This window comes from Anolis sagrei, chromosome 4 (assembly GCF_037176765.1).
Source record: "Anolis sagrei isolate rAnoSag1 chromosome 4, rAnoSag1.mat, whole genome shotgun sequence".
In the NCBI taxonomy this organism is placed as follows: Eukaryota; Metazoa; Chordata; class Lepidosauria; order Squamata; family Dactyloidae; genus Anolis; species Anolis sagrei.
Genome location: NC_090024.1, coordinates 175136154 through 175153163, shown reverse-complemented (window position 1 = coordinate 175153163; position 17010 = coordinate 175136154). Strand labels below are relative to the sequence as shown.

General features: G+C 37.2%; 1 protein-coding gene across 6 annotated transcripts in view; it reads left to right on the top strand.

Annotated features, from left to right (window-relative positions):
- The window catches only part of ELAVL4 (ELAV like RNA binding protein 4), an 86647-nt gene that overhangs the window by 3451 nt on the left and 66186 nt on the right, over positions 1–17010 (top strand). The window contains exon 1 of one of the 6 annotated variants that reach the window (XM_060773482.2): positions 182–496. The exons of the other annotated variants lie outside the window; for them this stretch is intronic. Within the exon in view, the coding sequence (XP_060629465.1) occupies positions 473–496 (24 nt within the window). The 5' untranslated portion in view covers positions 182–472. Of the gene's footprint in view, positions 1–181; positions 497–17010 lie in introns of those variants that run through there. 6 annotated transcript variants of the gene reach the window in all.

Below are 17010 nucleotides of genomic sequence, written 5' to 3'. Positions count from 1 at the left end.
GATCATTTCTCTTTCGGAATAAAAAGAAGGGTGACTTTTTATTGCAAGGCTGCATGTGGCCAACAGAGATGCTGAAAGGTGGGGTGGGATGCTTAAATTTCCCACCTTCACATGCAGGCAACACATATGCAAAATGGAATCGGGGGGGGGGGGGGAGGGAGGATAAAATAAGAAGGCAATGCCTTGGGACTGAGACTTTATGGTTTGGTGTATTGCGCAGTAGGCATGGTATTTTTTTAAGAGAGTGATTTATAGGAGCTTCAGTAAATGCTGCATATTGTATTTCAAAGAGTTTCCTGTCATGACCTCATAAAAAGAGGAGGCGGCTTGTATGTGTACCAGCGCCTAGTATATGCCGATTTGTTGCATCGTTGGGCAGCAGTTCTGTAAGAAGGAATGTCAGCTTTTACATAACGTTCTTTTTGCTTTTGACACTGTGAGGGGCTGTAAGGGTCCATCTTTGTGATCACAGATGGAGTGGAATGGCTTGAAAATGGTAAGTGAATGCTGGCAACAAACTGCTTATGAGCTTCATAGAGCTTGCATGTCTTGTGAATTATGCTTGTTTAGGATGGCAGATCGTGAGCTATAAATAAAATTCTAGGTCATTTTGCTTTTTTAAGGAGGGCACCTGTGTATGTGATGTGTATGTTCAACTATTATATAAATATAGAGAAGTGTCATGGCACTGAGCACTTCATCCAGCGGGCATGCATTTAGATGATCTCCGCTGACAGTCGTGGTGCCTTTGTACTGTGTGCTCTGTACATGATGCCTTTTAATCTTCATTTGTGTTTCACGGATGCCAAGTTGAATAGGAATCTAATGACTGCATATGCTGTTTCCTCCGAATCTTAATGCTAATCACAAAACAAGGCTGCTTTCTTTTTATGCAGAATGAAGTTGAATCAGTTGACGTGAAAGTAGTACTTCTATTTTTAGTGTCTTCTTCTGGCAGAAAAATCAGAAACTACACGACTTCTTCCCTCCCCCCACCCCCCTTTCTTGCTTTTTCCTTGCTTCCCATAAATATATAGATATATAGCTATAGATTGTGCAAAATGGCTAAATGAAATATGGACTTCTGAATCTCCAAGAAGGGAGCCTGTCATGGGGGTGGAGGGCAGCAGGAGGGGGGAAAAGAGACATTAACATTCACATCCTTCTTCCTACTTTTGTTTCAATTAAACATTTAGCGGGCACTCCCTCCTCTCCCTTTTTCTCCTCTCCCTTTCTCTCTGGATATTTATTATAAACTGGGAGACAAAGCAATGGTATTTTCCCTATTCTTATAGGATTTTCTTTGTCTAGCTGCTTGTTTTGATGGGTGTAAAACAAATAAGATTAGACTGAGCAGCCGAACTGAAAGCGATAGCTGGGAGGAAAAGCCAATGAAAGGTTGCCGGGGAAACGAGCATAGGGGAAGCGGAGTGGGGGAGCAGGTGGCAGTCATGTGGGAATACTGCAAACAGTGGAAAAATATATATATTCTGGGGCTACCTCAATTATCTTGGCCCCTCTTTGTGTCACAACTCTAATTATTCCATATAAATAAGTGTTAATTACATTTCTGGCTGAAGCTGGCTGTGATTTCAGGAATCTTTTCTGCCTCTTTCTTTCTTTCTTTCTTTTTTGCATCTGTTCCTTTTCTGTATAGGTTGGGTGGGGGTTCTTTAACTATTCTATTTCTGATGCAAAACTATAGTGCAAGAAAGTAGGAGGAATACATACAGTATAAAAGATTCCTGGCTTTGAACTGAGTGAGCCAATTTGCAGATTCCCTTATTTATCCAATTTAAGCATGGGAACTCTTTATAAACTTAACCAAAGTAAAGATTTTTCATGTGTTAATGCTATTAGTCATATATTTCATGAAATGCCAAGATTACCTATCAGAATCATCCAGTTTCAGCAAATACGCTTTATGTGCAGCATAGCATTTCCCCCAAAAGATTGTGGACATTGCTACCCAACTTAAATACTACAGAATCACCATTCTATACTGCAATACATTATTTCTATTTTGAGAAGCATTATGCTTTAAGATACAAGCTGTGTGCTAAGTACCAATTGAAGCGCTTATCACTAATTTTCATTGCATTGTATGTTCTTGGTCATGAAATAGTAGTATGCATCCAAAGATGGTGATGGGGTGTGTAAAGTGTTAGAAGGCACTAGTTGACAAGTGATGGAAAATATATTAATATAAAAAGGCCGAAGAAGCTCATTTTGTGTGTATAGCAAGAATACTAGAAGCATATTAGAGAAATAGCCTGCTAGAATTCACATTCCATTGATTTGACATTTGATTAATTTGCATGTTTGATTTAAAAAGAAGTGCATTTAGAAACACAAGAAAAGTGTGATTATAATTAGTTTAATTGATATTTCTTTGGGGAAGAATTACCCTATGTGTAGGAACAGAAAGTTGTGGAGGTTCATATGTATGTGATGTCTTTTTCAAGGAGAAGTACAGAAACATGGTATGTGTCCTTAATCATCATTCTGCGTTAAAACTACTAATACTTTCCTATATTCTCCCATGCTTTGAATAGTGTCATCTCTATTGTTTTCTCGTGTGTTTTTTTCCTTCAATTTACTTATTCTACATAATATTAGTTACTTAAAGAATACGTTGATCAGTTTCTCTTTGTATTTATAGATATCCTGATACTGACCTTGTCCATTTTTATTTTTCAGAAAGAGTTGCAAAACCTATAGCTTGTATGTGTGAATCCATATTTACTATAAGCTTGCTTACACGTGCAAGGTTTTATTGAGAGCATAATAGTTTATGAACCAGAATCTTAATGTGTAGAAGAGGAATTGTGTAAAACTGAGGAATTACATAAGATTACCACTACACTGGGTTATTTATTGGAGAGGTAAAGGAAGTGAGGAGTTGCTTTGATGTGTGTGTGTGTTAAATATTGACATCATTCTTAAATATAATTGTCCCAAATTCTTTGTGCTTAACTAATCATTTGACTAGTTGTATGGAGTGATGCCCTTCCAGCTGTGTGGACATCCTTTCTTTCATTTCTGTTTGTTCTTTTTCTTATTGTTTCTTTTTGAAAGAACTGGAACAAAAGATGTCCAGAAATTTACACCTTCACTGGATTGATGTCGTTATATACTATACTTAATAGTCATAGAATGGTTTTGAGCAACTAGCTTGAGTTTAAATGAAATATATTCGCTGTTCATGAACATTCGTATTGGATGGGTTTGGGCTTTAATTCTTAGCTTCCATTTTCTTGGCTACATTGAGTTAAATTTTCATACTATTTAATACTTAAATGCTCCTGAGAATACTTCTTTTCACATATGTAATCTTAAGTCGTATCTATACATATTCTTGCAGATTGATCATAGTTCTACTGTGCATGATTGTCCCATAAAGAAATGTGGGATGTTTTGATTATTCTTGATGTCTTAGGTATAACCCAGGAGTTAAGCAATATAATGGGAAGTTATGTTGAATACACTTCCAGTTGTGAACAACACACATGCATGGTACAGCACGTGCCCCTTTGCTTATTGTCTGATGTTTACTATATATAATGATACGCCTTTGAATTTCTTCTGTTTGACTTTGGGGTATCTGACAGAATACCCTCTGATACACTGGCAAATACTGCAATGCAGTATTTTTTTCAATGTCATTGAAATTTGGGGGAGAAAAGAGTTGTAAGAAATTTTATGCAGGGCTAAATCACTAAAGAGATCATAATTTTGTGGAATTGGCCAATGCCATTTGGAGACCCAATTATCCATCTCCTGCCACTTGTCTTCTTTTTTCCAGACATAGATGGAGAATGAGTACGGTGTATGTGTGAGCACGGGCACACTAATGTTTGTATCATTAGGTATCGTAAAGCCAGACATACTGGTTCTTTTGTGAAAACATACAAGGTTATATGTGTTCTGCATAATAATTTGCTCAAAAATATGAAATCATGTACAATCAATATGTTATTCACACTTTTTTTAAAAAAAGAGTGATGATATAATGTAACTGAATTAAAAGATGGTGATTGTAACCTAGTAGTGTATTTTTGGGTTGTCACAATCGACTAAAATTAATTAATGATGAAAACGTATGTGCTACATACTAGATGGCTATCAGTAGTGGTGGTTTATATGTTTGGCTTATATTTTTACAGTTTCATCTACATGCAAGAGACTTTAGAGGTTCTCTGGTACAAATTTTATATAGGTCACTAGCTATAGTGTAAATGTAAAGAAAATAGGGAAGGGAAAATGTAGAAACCATGGCACAAATTCAGTAAAATAGCCAACGAAGGGGTGAAAATGAGGGACTGTACCAATTTAGTTTCAGCAATATAGAGGTTGAATTTTGACTTGATATAGAAATATAAGGCCTTAGATTTTATAATAGAGGTACCAGATTGACTTAAATTGTCTTTTCCCTCCTTAAATTATTGCCATTTCCCTCCTACCTTTATGTTATAGTTTGAGACAGGCAAAAAAGAAAAGAAACATTAGGGATTTTAACAGTTTGGTCTAAAAAAAATCAGTGTTTTTTTTCAAAAGCAATATTGCTATATACTGCAAATATATTTAATGTTTATAATATTATATTATATTATATTATATTATATAAGGATCATGGGTAAATTCATTATGAATTACCTTCTTGGCTAGTGTTTTTTTTAAAAAAACCTTTCTAATCACTATTTCCCTTTACTTTAGCCATCACGTAGCTTTTATGTCTATGGGATCTTTTGGAAGTAAAGAGGAAATTCTGAGTAATTCTCATACTTTTTTTTTTTTTGCTTAACTGTACCATTTTAATAAGAAGTAGTAACCTAGAATAGCTGGGAAATAGTGAGAAGCAGCAAGAAACTCTTAATTACATTGGATAAAAAGAGAGTGAGAACATTGAAAAAATAAGGTCAGATAAAGGCTGAACATGCTTTTCAAAAATGCTCTATGCAAGACTTTGGCTATATTTGGGATTGGGAACATATATTAAAGGTTGAAGTGCTTTGTTGTTAAGAGAGTGAACACAATTGAGTTCAATATTCTACTCTGATGGACTAATGCAATGTCCTTGGCCTAGTCCCTTAAGAAGTACTTTGATTTGGAATGATACTGTATCACTGAAACCATCAGCAAGGATGCCAAGAGCAAATGTGATTATCCACCCATGCCGGGAACACTGGATTTAGTATTATTAACGTATTGCATTGGGTGGGCATTTCAGTGGTCCCAAATTGTGGTTATAAAGAGAAATTCTATTTTTCTTGTTTTGCTTTGAAGCTGATGGAAATGAATGTGGAAGTTGTATGGTGATTTGTAACACTTCAAGGAAAATCCATGCAAAGTGCTTCTGTGTGCACTTAAGTGTTTCTGAGTGTTGGCATTGGACTGTGATACCACTGGATCCTTTCCAGTGCTCCCAGAGTCTTTAAATTCCAATCATTTTTGCAGTGCCTTAGGCATATTTGTTTTATGATTGACATGATATGTAAAGCAATTTCTTATGTTTTACTCTCATTAGATCAGCATATAGACCCAAAGTACTCGAGTGTGGGTACCTACACATTTTACCCACAAAACTAGCAGATCAGTTGCCTTTCACACTGACTGAAGATGTAGTAGTATATTGTCCTATTTGATATTCACTCTGAAGATTCTTAGTCTGTTTATTTTCTAGTTTGCACCAGAGAAATAGCAGACTGGCTCCATCTGTACAAAGTGCCCTGTGTTCGCAGACTAAGCACTGGGAAGGAGCTGTGAAAAATCTACTATAGCAGTCAATCATCTTTAAAAGCTCCTCAAGCTGACTTACATTAGGAACACATGCATTTGGAATTATAAGTAATAAATACAACTGTCTTTCTTACCCAACCAAGATAGGCGAGTTGTGAAAGGGTAACCTTCTCCTCAATTTGTTCTAGATTTGGTTTCCTGTCACTAAGATACCAAGTGTACTTTCTTACAGGAGTTTCATAGGATGTACAGAATCTTAACAAAAGTCTTGCTTTTCTAACAGTTTCAAAATTGTGTTGTTTCTCTTAAGATAAACTGTTCTTAAAGCAGCATTTCCAGAAAGAAAATTACACCTGTGTTCCAGTATTCACAGAACAAAGGGGTATTCTTATTTTGTTCTGTTTGATATCATCACCAGGCACCACTGATAATTAAGATTAGATAGCTTTTTGTATAAGCACTGTGTTAAAATGCACTTGGCCTTGAAAGCTTCCTATCAATGAATATAAAAGTGGTAATCAGTTTGATATATAGCAGGTTCTTAGAAGACAGGCTGCAGATGTGTATAGAAGCTGCTTAAATCTCATTGACCTTGATGAAATTTAAGAAGCGTAACTACAGGATTCCATCCAAGGTTGAACCTAAAGACAATTTAATAACACTATTCTGCTCGCATACCAAAATAGAACCTGGAATGTAATTCCCTCTGAATGTATTGCTGGGGAGATAGTATTGCTCAGTATTAAATTAATTCTTGAACAAAATGTAATCATTGGTTCTCGTTTTGGTATTACCCTCACCTAGTTGTCACAGAAGCATTTGTTCAAAAACTTGTTTCTGTTTCTCAAATAACAGACCATCATTTGGGTTTCAGAGCACTTTGATTAGTTGTCTCTGAAAAGCTTATTCTTGGTTTCAACCAGTGCTCAACATGACATTTGCATAATCAACATGGCAATTGGTTCCTGTCTCTTTTTTTGATATATATCCCTGTGTGTTCTTGAGGAAGAAATAAATATACAGTCGTGCTTGACTTTTGATTATATAAATATGCAGAACTTACTAATATGCCAGCTGTGTAGCAAAATACTGCTTTTACAGCACAGTCCCTTACACATGCACTCAGAAATAAGTCCCATTGAGTACAAAGTAGGTGGGGGGGGGGGGTTACTCCTAGGTACATGAATGTAGCATTGTAGCATTATGTTTTCTTCCTGCAATAGCAGCTGTTCCAGGGAAATAACTAGCTAAAGACAGGAGCAGTTTCAGAACTAACACAGAATAGTAATTGAAGCATCTTTGAATGTGACCATTGAAGGAACTGATTCAGTAGTCCTACACAGTAGCATATGTTTCTGAAACACAAAAAAATGTCACTGCAAGTTTCTGCTCAGAATGAAAATCATAAATGTGGCTAATGAATTGACATGTTTTATCAGAAAGCATGCTATATATTTAATAATAGAATAGTTAGTCCTGGAAAGTGGGTGTATTTTTAGCATTTTATTCGTTCTTAGTACTATACTGATATGTGTACGTTATTAATGTGGTAAAGTAGAAAATAAAAGGAAAATGAACACTTTCTTTTGTGGAACTATTTTAAAGAGTTATTATGGAAATGAAAGGTATGAGATAGGAACAAACGGAATGCATTTTTGTGAACAAGTAGGAATTTTTTTTCATCACAGTTTACATAATTTCAGTATGGATTCTAGCACATTAAGACTCGTACACATATGCAGCAGAATGGGGAAGTGTCATCCTTGATGCAAGTACTACATCAAGGAGGAAAACCAAGTCAAGCCCCTTTTTGTGCTACAAATTTTCTGTGCTCAAGGAGTCACTATATTTTTGTCACCCATCTGCAGTCCAAAATGATACAGGTCACTGTGCCAGTTTAATCCCAGTCTCTGCCACCTCATTGGCATCCCTTTTTGCTGCATGGGCATACAAGGTTTGTTATCCCTGTTGAAATGGAGATGATAAATGCCATGGTAATGCTCCTATGTTGCCATCATTTCATTCAGATATTTTACATGGGTATAATGTATTGATAGATTGGTCACAATGTGTGACTTTTTAAGGTACTTCTGGGTATAGGTGCGTCCTCCATTTGCCAGTTCAGTCTGAGATTTCTGTGTTGGATTAGTTACACAACGTGGACAACTGAACCATACAGTTACATTAGATATGCTTGTAGTTGACTATATTAGTACATGAATCTTATCTGTTCAGATGTTACAGTGATGTTTGGAAATTGTATGCCAGCTTTAATAATTGTGGATACCATTCTCAGTGTGGTGTTTTTAAAAATGGCGTTTAGTATACAGATTTTTGACCTCTACGTGTAACATAAAATTGCATAGTGATGTGGTTTGTTCACCATTGTGAAACCTTGCATAACAAATATATGTTTTCCTCTGCCAAAAAAATTACTAAAAGACTTCATTGCTAATTTAAACATTTGTCTGACTGTGACTGAATGGTCATTTGAGCTTCCTGAAGTCTGTGACAGCAATGTGCTCTCCCTTGTTTGTTGTTGTTGTTGTTGTCTCTAGTAGTTCTCTCTATAATTAAAAATGCTTGTGTTTTACAGTAATTACATTTTTTACCTATGTGTAAACTTCTGAAACTTGTATTGGCAAAACCTGCTTAACAAGACACTTTTTCATTTTTATTTCAGAAACTTTAATAGCAAAATAACAGTGACATTTTTTATTATCTTTGGATCTTTTGCGTTCTTTATCCTTGGATTTGGACTTTTTGTATTTAAAGTTATACTGAAGTCATCGTTTAGACCATATTTGTCCCATGTTATAAGCCAATTTTGTTCCAGCTATAGAGATACGTTCTTCTTGCTGTGCTTTTGTAAAAACGCCGCTTTGTCCAGCAATGTAAAGTGACTGTTTGTTGCTGAGGACATCTCTCTCTCTCTCATTTTGTATCATATTCATTGATTTCTTGTCCATTTCCAGTCATAGTTCAAAATGCCCTTCCTTGTCTTTAGAGTCCCTGTTGCTTTGAGGCCATGTTACCTAAGCAATACAAACCATCCTGTCTGGTTACAAAAATATACTCTTTGGGTCCTGGAAGTGCTGAATTATATTGGGTTGGGACATGGAAGAGGAATTTCTGTACTTAGACCTAAATTGTGGAATTACTTACTTCAGGAGAGCCATATGGCTCCTTTTCCTTGGCCTTCCATCACCAGCAGAGAACACGTTTCTTCGTAAAGCATTTGCTCTTTTTGACTGATGAAACACTGAGCCATATTTTAAGTTACTTTCACTTTTTGATAATCTGTATTGAATTTGTCATACTTTTAGATTTATATGTGTGATTGCGTTTTAAAGTATGAACAGAAGAGACACAACATAACTTCATATAATATATACAGCTGCTGGTATTTAATACTTTACGCATATGACCTTGATTCAAGGTTAAAATGAGATGGGCAAGCTTGGAGATACGAGCCTGTTATTTGAAAGTCTAAAATCTTAAGCAAATTATTAAAGTCTTCAGTAGTCTCTGTACTAAACAGAGTAATTAGGCAAAGGATCAGAGAAAATCCCAGAGATTGGTATGTTCAAGTTCTTAAAACTAACAAAGATCATGCCACTCAGTGTTACTGTTCTTGTTTTGTTTTTAAAAACTCAAACACATTGTATATCAGCATAAGTATCATGTGATAGGTTTGTTAATTGATGAATTGAAAAACGTATTTCCAGAACTGACTGTGTGACATTAGAATATCTCATGTTTAAGAGATTTTTTTTGGGGGGGGGGGTTAAAAAAAAGGATTAAAACCTTAATTTGTTCTATGTATTTATTCAATACATGTGGGAATGGATCCCTCTACCCTACCTCGTCCGTTTTTGCATTGCTCAAGTAAGAGAGATCAATTGGGACTCTGGCTTGTGTGGATTGCCCACATGGATAGACAGATCTCTTCTATTCTAATTGTTGCTATTCACATGGGCACAGGAACAACAACAACAAAAAAGTGGAGCTTGAGTGTTTACCTTCTCATGTAATGAGAAAAGCACACAAATGCCTGATACTCTATATCAGAGATTTTTGAACTTGTTATGTTGGTGACACACTTGTTAGGCATGCATCCTTTTGTGACTTGGTAATTCAGTTTTACTAGCAGTTTTTCTCCCTCCCCCCCCCCTCTCTATATATATATCAAATGTGTATGTGCTGTTGTCAGACCCATAGCCGCAGGGGGGGGGGCTTGAGGAGCTTCAGCCCTCCCCCCCCCCCTGAAATTCTCAAGTTGGTCTGCGAGAAGACTTTACTGGTACATTATTTAAACTGTTATGTTTATTCATATCATGATCTGATCACCATGCTCAATATATCCCATATGCATGGGGGTATTGGGGTAATGATACAAAAGGTTTGCTAGGGTAGATCCTGAGCACCTTCCCTCAAATCAAACCCGCCCCCCCCCCCCCAAAATCAAAATCCTGGCAACGGGCCTGCCTCTGGCAATCAGTATTTTTTAGTGTTGTGCCTTTTTATTAAAAACAAAGATAAATCAATATCTATTTCTCAGAAGAAAGTAAACTGGTTAACTTTTACTTTAAACAAGGAGACATGGTCACCATGTATAAATATGTGAAAGGGTGTCTTAAGGAATAGGAAGCTTGTGCATGTTTCATATAATATTCACTTTTTTAATTAGGTTTGGAATTTTTCCCTTTACACTTCTTATGTCCTACAATGGATCCTTTTGTTGTTTTCCCTATAGCCACTCCATGTGGTTCATCACAGACATCAACATATTTTCTTTTCTTAATTAGAAATGTATCCATGTTAGTGGTAATTAATGCAAGTCAATCAACAAATAGTGCAAATTGTAAGCATTATAAGAGTACCTACACTTCAATAGCATCAGCACTCCACTTCTGTAGTAACTAAACCTCTCTGTAGGTTTTTTTTAACATAGGCTGGATAGCCAACCAGGGGTGCTTTGACTGTGTCTTCCTGCCTGACAGAATGGGGTTAGACTAGATGGCTCTTGAGGGTCTCTTCCAATGGAGTCTCCATCTCTAGAGGTTTTTCAATTGAGGCTGGATGGCTGTCTGTTGGGAGGGTTTTGACTGTCTTCTTGAAGATTGTTAAATTAAATGATCTTGGGGGGGGGTCCCTTTTTCTTCCCCTCTCTCTCTACAACACTGGCTTTGTTTCGGGGGGCAGTATGGGGAAGCATTTTTCAGGCAACACACTAGGGCGCCCTGATACATAGTTTGGAAAGCTCTGTGCTTCGAAAATCATACCATTTGTAAAACACCTTATTGACTTGTTATTCTTATTGGAATGTTTTATCTTTAATTTGTTGGTAAATGGTGAGTGGGGGGAAGCCTAAATCTAATTTATTCATACATTTACATCTAAAAATCAGCCCAAAAAACCTAAGTCGACTTACCCATCCATCAATATAAAGAATATCCTGTAACTTACTTTAAAAAGGAACCATCCTCTTTTCTGGCTAGAGTGACAAAGGGCAAGAGATTAGTTCATTCTGGGAGAATCTAAAAGAAGCACTAAACTCCTCTACTCTCTCCGTCAAGGTATCACATTTGTCCTTTATGAATAACTGGCTGGGGAAATGGTGGTGGCATTATCAAAATCAACCCCCCCCCCAAAAAAAAACATGCCCTCAACTTATACATGAGGTCAGTTTGTATATATGATATCTTAGATCTTAAAATGTATGTATATGTCTGTCTGTGTGTGTGTATGTGTATATATATATATATGTATATTCTTGTGCTATTGTTTCCATTCCATATGGTTTTAATCTATACCCCTTACGATGTACTGCAATAATTGCCCAGGTTTCTTTCCTCAAAGGATGATGATAGTTGCCAGGCCAGGTGGTCAGTATTTCTTTCCAATCTTTTAATATAATTTTTTTAAAAAGTGAATTAGCAAAAAGAAAAATTTCGAGAGTGACTGTGAGTACGTCTACTATTTAAATAAATTGATTGTTGTTAGATGAGGCATGGCCATGTTGTGGGCTGGTCCAGGAGAAAGTATGGGCTTGGCCAGAAGGGGGTGGTGCCAGGAAGGCTGGGCTTGGGAGAAGGTGGGTTGAGAGGAGGAAACACACATCACTGATGAGAGTGTTCTTGCCAGTGCCAGGTTTCTCCCTGGTTCTCCTCTGAGTCTGGGGAAGTTGGATCACCTTTCCAAGGCTCAGAGGACAAGAAACATGCTGCTGATGAGAGGGGACTCGCCAGTGGTGTGTATCTCTTCCCGGTTCTCCTCTGAGTGTAAGGAAAGCTGGTCACCTTCCCGTGGCTCGGAGGAGGAGGAGACACATGCCGCTGGCAAGTGGGCTCTTGACAGTGACATGTTTCTCCCCCTGAGTCTGCCACTTCCAAGCTTGGTTAGAAGACACACTGCTGGCCACTACTTCAGAAAGCACTCACAAGCGGCGTGTCTCTACTTTGGTGCTCCTCTCAGCCTGGGGACACAGCAGGCTGCTGGGTTGGCATGCTGAGTGGAGTGCCAAGGCAGATGGTGACCAAAGCGAAGAGGCCAGCCCATGGGCCTGGGTTTGCCCATGCCTATGTTAGATCATTAATTCATTCTCACTATTAAAGATGGGTGTGCCATCTTGTGATTTAAGCTGCTTTTCCTATACCCAGAATATGCATGCATAATATTTCCTGATATCACTTAATCCTCCTGGATATTTCAATTTTATTTATTGTGCTAATATACACATAATTGTTCTCTGCGTATAGCAGACCCAAGCTAATGAGTCATTTGTAAGTCGATTGTTTGTTACTTGGGGCCTGCCTGTACATAGGTTAGGACTTGTGATTAATTTTCCTTTATGATTTGGGACAACTATGGAATAATACAGTCCTAATTCATAATTAGTTCTAAACTATAATCAAAAGGAGATTCAAAATAGTTTGAAGGCTCGTGTGTCAGCTGAACTGTTTTATTGCCAGCATACCTGACTTTAGTTGACTAATCTTAGATATCAGTTGGCATGGTTATCTACTGCCACAACTGCTCTATCAGTTGGGATGGGTCAGCAAAAGTGTCAAAAGGGAGGAATAGGAGAGAGGAGCTATGTTATGCCACTGCTAAACCTGCCTAACTTTCAGCCAACTTTAAATTAAGCCTAGCTGGGTTTGGATTCAGTATCGATCCAGTTTGTATGCTGGCATCTTAGCCTTGGCCATGTTGGCTACTTTTGATTGCATGTTAAACCTGCAATGAATTAATAATATTAAACTTGACTTCTTCTAGATCAGTGGTTCTCAACCTGTGGGTCCCCAGGAGTTTTTGGCCTACAACTCCCAGAAATCCCAGCCAGTTTACCAGCTGTTAGGATTTCCGGGAGAAGGCCAAAACATCTGGGGAGCCACAGGTTGAGAACTACTATGTCATTGGAACGTTGGATAATTTCTAAGTCATTTGTATCATTTATTCAGTATGACTGAAATGTGAGTTAAATAAATTAAAATTTGTTTTAAAACCCATTGATAAATATTTTAGCCATAGGGTTGATATAACTCATATTTATTTCATAATAATTGCCAGATGTTATGAGTAAAATCATGCAGCATTTTTGACCACTGACAATAGAACCAATGGGAGCTTTAGTCACAAGTGAGAGCCTTTCCAGCCTATCAAAAGACTTTTAGTGTCTATATATATATATATATATATATATATATTTCCTGATTATTTTTAATTTTAGTATAATGGATAATTGATAATGCTTATTTTACCTTACGTTTTGTAACAGCACTCTTTTAAATAAAACATAACATGGGATTCTCCATCTATTTCTCAACTGTCCTGCTAATGTTTTTTGGAAGTATGCTTACATAAGCCATTTTTTAAAATGTTTCATTAGTAGCATTCACAGTATTTCAGCCAAGTTGCTGTATTGTCCCCTTTTGATCATAATCATACTTCTCTATATGATACTCCATTTAGGAACTGTGAAAATTCAATAGAAAATAGAGGGAAGCTCCCAAATGTCTGTAAATGTTTCCCCTGTGAATGCTTGTTTGTTTACTTGTTGAATTTATGCCCCTCCTTAATTCTTGTTTGGGAGCAAGGCAGGATTCAAACCAAGAGAACAAAATCTGAATTGATCAGTGTTCTTGATAATTTTATCTTAATGTTTCATGGAAGAATTTAATACTATTTAAAGAGAATTTTATGAGGGACAGTGGTATATTTTTCATTTCAGACTTTTGTATAACCTAATTAAGTTCCTACTTTGGGAGTGAGTCAGTTACAGCTAGAGGGGCTAGAGGAGAAAGAACATCTGTCTGTACTGTTTCTTGCGTATTTTTTCTAGCTACAATTTTCTTCCTAAAATGTGGTGCTAGTTTCTTTCTGTGTTATTTCTTCAAGGAAAATGCCATTGCTCCTGTAGAATGAACTCCCATTAATCATTCTTCTTTCAGTGGCATAGAATGAAAATCCGCTTCAGAATTGGCTGTAGTGCAGTGAAATAATAAGGGGAAAAACATTGCCTGTTTTACTGTGATTAGATGAAACTCAATTTTGAGTGTACTATCCAAGCATATTTGACTATGGTGATAGGAATCATATAAACGAGAATTCTAGATTAAAATATTGGTCAGTTGTATTGAGTGTTCTGTTTCTGATGTAATGTCAGTCAAGACAGAAGCTCAAAGCAAAGCACAGTGGTTATCCTCTTGTTTGTCCTCAGCACCTAATAATACAAACGAATCTTGCACATATCTTTGCCTATTACCCTATAATAGAAATGTTTCAAGCACTTGGAAATAATAATAATAATAATAATAATAATAATAATACAACTTTATTTTTAACCTGTCTTCTCTCCCCAAGGGGACTCAGGGTGGCTTCCAAAATAATATAGCAAACATTCAGTGCCGGTACAAACATAATAAACAAATTCACAAACAGTAAAAGTAAAAACAGTAACAAAATATCAAATAAAACATTACTGTTTGTATTTACTATTTTATACTATATAACATATCATATATGACAGAATTATGCAGATTGAAATAATATAAAATATCAAACTCCATAATTTAAATTATCTTTTATTAACATCGTCACAAGGTAGAGTCGATGGAAATCTACTTTCACCCCTCTCCATAGGCTAATTTAGACAGGTGAGTTTTTGAAAGAGGCGTGATGGGGCTGTTCTAATTTCTTTAAGGTGACACGTGAGTTTTTAAAAGAGAGGCGTGATGGGGCTGTTCTAATTTCTTTAGGGTGGGAGTTCTGGAGGGATGAGGCGACCACGGATAAGGCCCTCTCTCTCGTTCCCACCAGCTGTGCTTGAGACGGGGTTGGGACCGAGAGCAGGATCCCCTTAGTTGATCACAGCTTCCAGACAGGTTTATACATGGGGATACGGTTTGTCAAATAATCTGGGCCCAAACCGTTTTGGGCTTTATAGGTAATGAACAGCACTTAGTATTTAGCCTGGAAGCAGACTGGGAGCCAGTAGCATAGGAATTGTTCACTCCCTGTACCAGCACTCCAGTTAATAATATGGCTGCCAATCTCTGTACTAGTTGAAGCTCTGTACTAGTTGAACCCAAAGGCAGCCCTGCGTAGAGAGTGTTGCAGTAGTCCAAATGGATGTAACTAAAGCGTGGACGACCATGGCCAGATTTGGTGTCTCAAAGTGTGGGCATAGCTGCCGCACAAGTTTTAATTGTGCAAAGGTGTTCCTGGCCACCATTGACACCTGAGGTTCCAGGGTCAGTGACGAGTCCAGAGAAAATGCACTATTATTTCATAATAATTTTAAATGTAGTAAAATATGTCATTATTTTGTTCAAAGGAGTAGGTTTACATCAAATGCAAGGTAGATCCAAATGGAATAGCATATGATTAGCAAAGAGAGTTCACACAGAAATAACACTGCCATCCAAAATAATATTTCTTGGTCTCTTGGTTTTTAGGCCTGTTCATGGGGTGATTTGGGGCACTGATTCTGAAAATTGCATTGGATAGACCACAGATTTTTTTTTAGATATGGTTATTGTGATTTTAGTGGGCGAGGAGATGGCAACTAATAGATTGCATATATTCTGTATCTCAAAACCTAGAACTGATAGAGGGAAACTGGTGTCGTTTTTGGATTCAGCAGATCAAATATACCCCAAACAGGACTAAAATATAAGGTACTAAAATGTGTGCTGGCCAGTGTAATCTGTGGAAGAAGGCAAAGCAATCACATGGAGAAAATTGTGACAACAGAATTGTTGCAGCAATTCATGTTTGTAAATTTACTTCCCATTCCTATGCTGATACATCTGTATAGTTTTGCTGGGAAGCAGAGTTCTGCTCTACCCCTCTAGTTCTTTGTTATTCTGTGGGTCTTTCATGTCAGTGGTCCTCTAAGCGATGACCCATAGACTACCCCTGATCCCTGAGGCTGATATTTCCTTGCAAGTTTTAGAGCGAAACAGTTGTGACCAATGGACACAAATATAGAGCTTGTCCCTGGCATATTGGTAAAACATGGCCAGTCCCCTACATCAAAAGCTTGAGAGAGACTATTCTAGACCCATGCTAAAGTAGTATTGCTGATGGTAGGAAACAAACCTATGTGAGGAGACTGTATCCTTAACATCTGTGGGAACTTGCTTCAGGGGTTTCACTATTTAAAAGCTCTAGGCATTGGCTAATGCAGCAATAATTACAAAAATCAGGTTCTAACCTCTACTGAAGTTCATCAGGTGACTTCAGCCTGAGTAGCCTTACACATTGTTATGAGGATAAAACAGGGAAGAAGGGAATCTTGTATGTTGTCCTGAAGTGACTGGAAAATATTTGGGATCGAAACATAACAAGTAAATTCCTTACTTGTCAAGGCTAACAGGGTTGTACTAGGACATACTATTTTTTTTCTTTATGGCATTTTCTCATACTATACAACTCTCACCCAAAGTATTATTGGAAAGGAAAAAGCTGATGCAGGGCTGGAAATGTAGTTGGTCTACATTGTGAGTGCTTGTTCCTAGCATTGCTTCTGGATGTTTGATGCACTGTTATGTCTTGATGTGCCTTTCCACAAGTGCAGCTGTTTGCCAAGTTGCATCCTTTCCTGGAGACCTCTCCTGGTATATTCTGCACATCATCATCTCACTTTCCCCCCATTGCTGGGACTTAAAATTAGCTACTTAAATGTTAACAGCTTTGTCCTATGCCTGTCTGGTTAAAAATAAATTTCAGTGTGTACACTGGGACATAGAATTTTGCAGCTGTAAT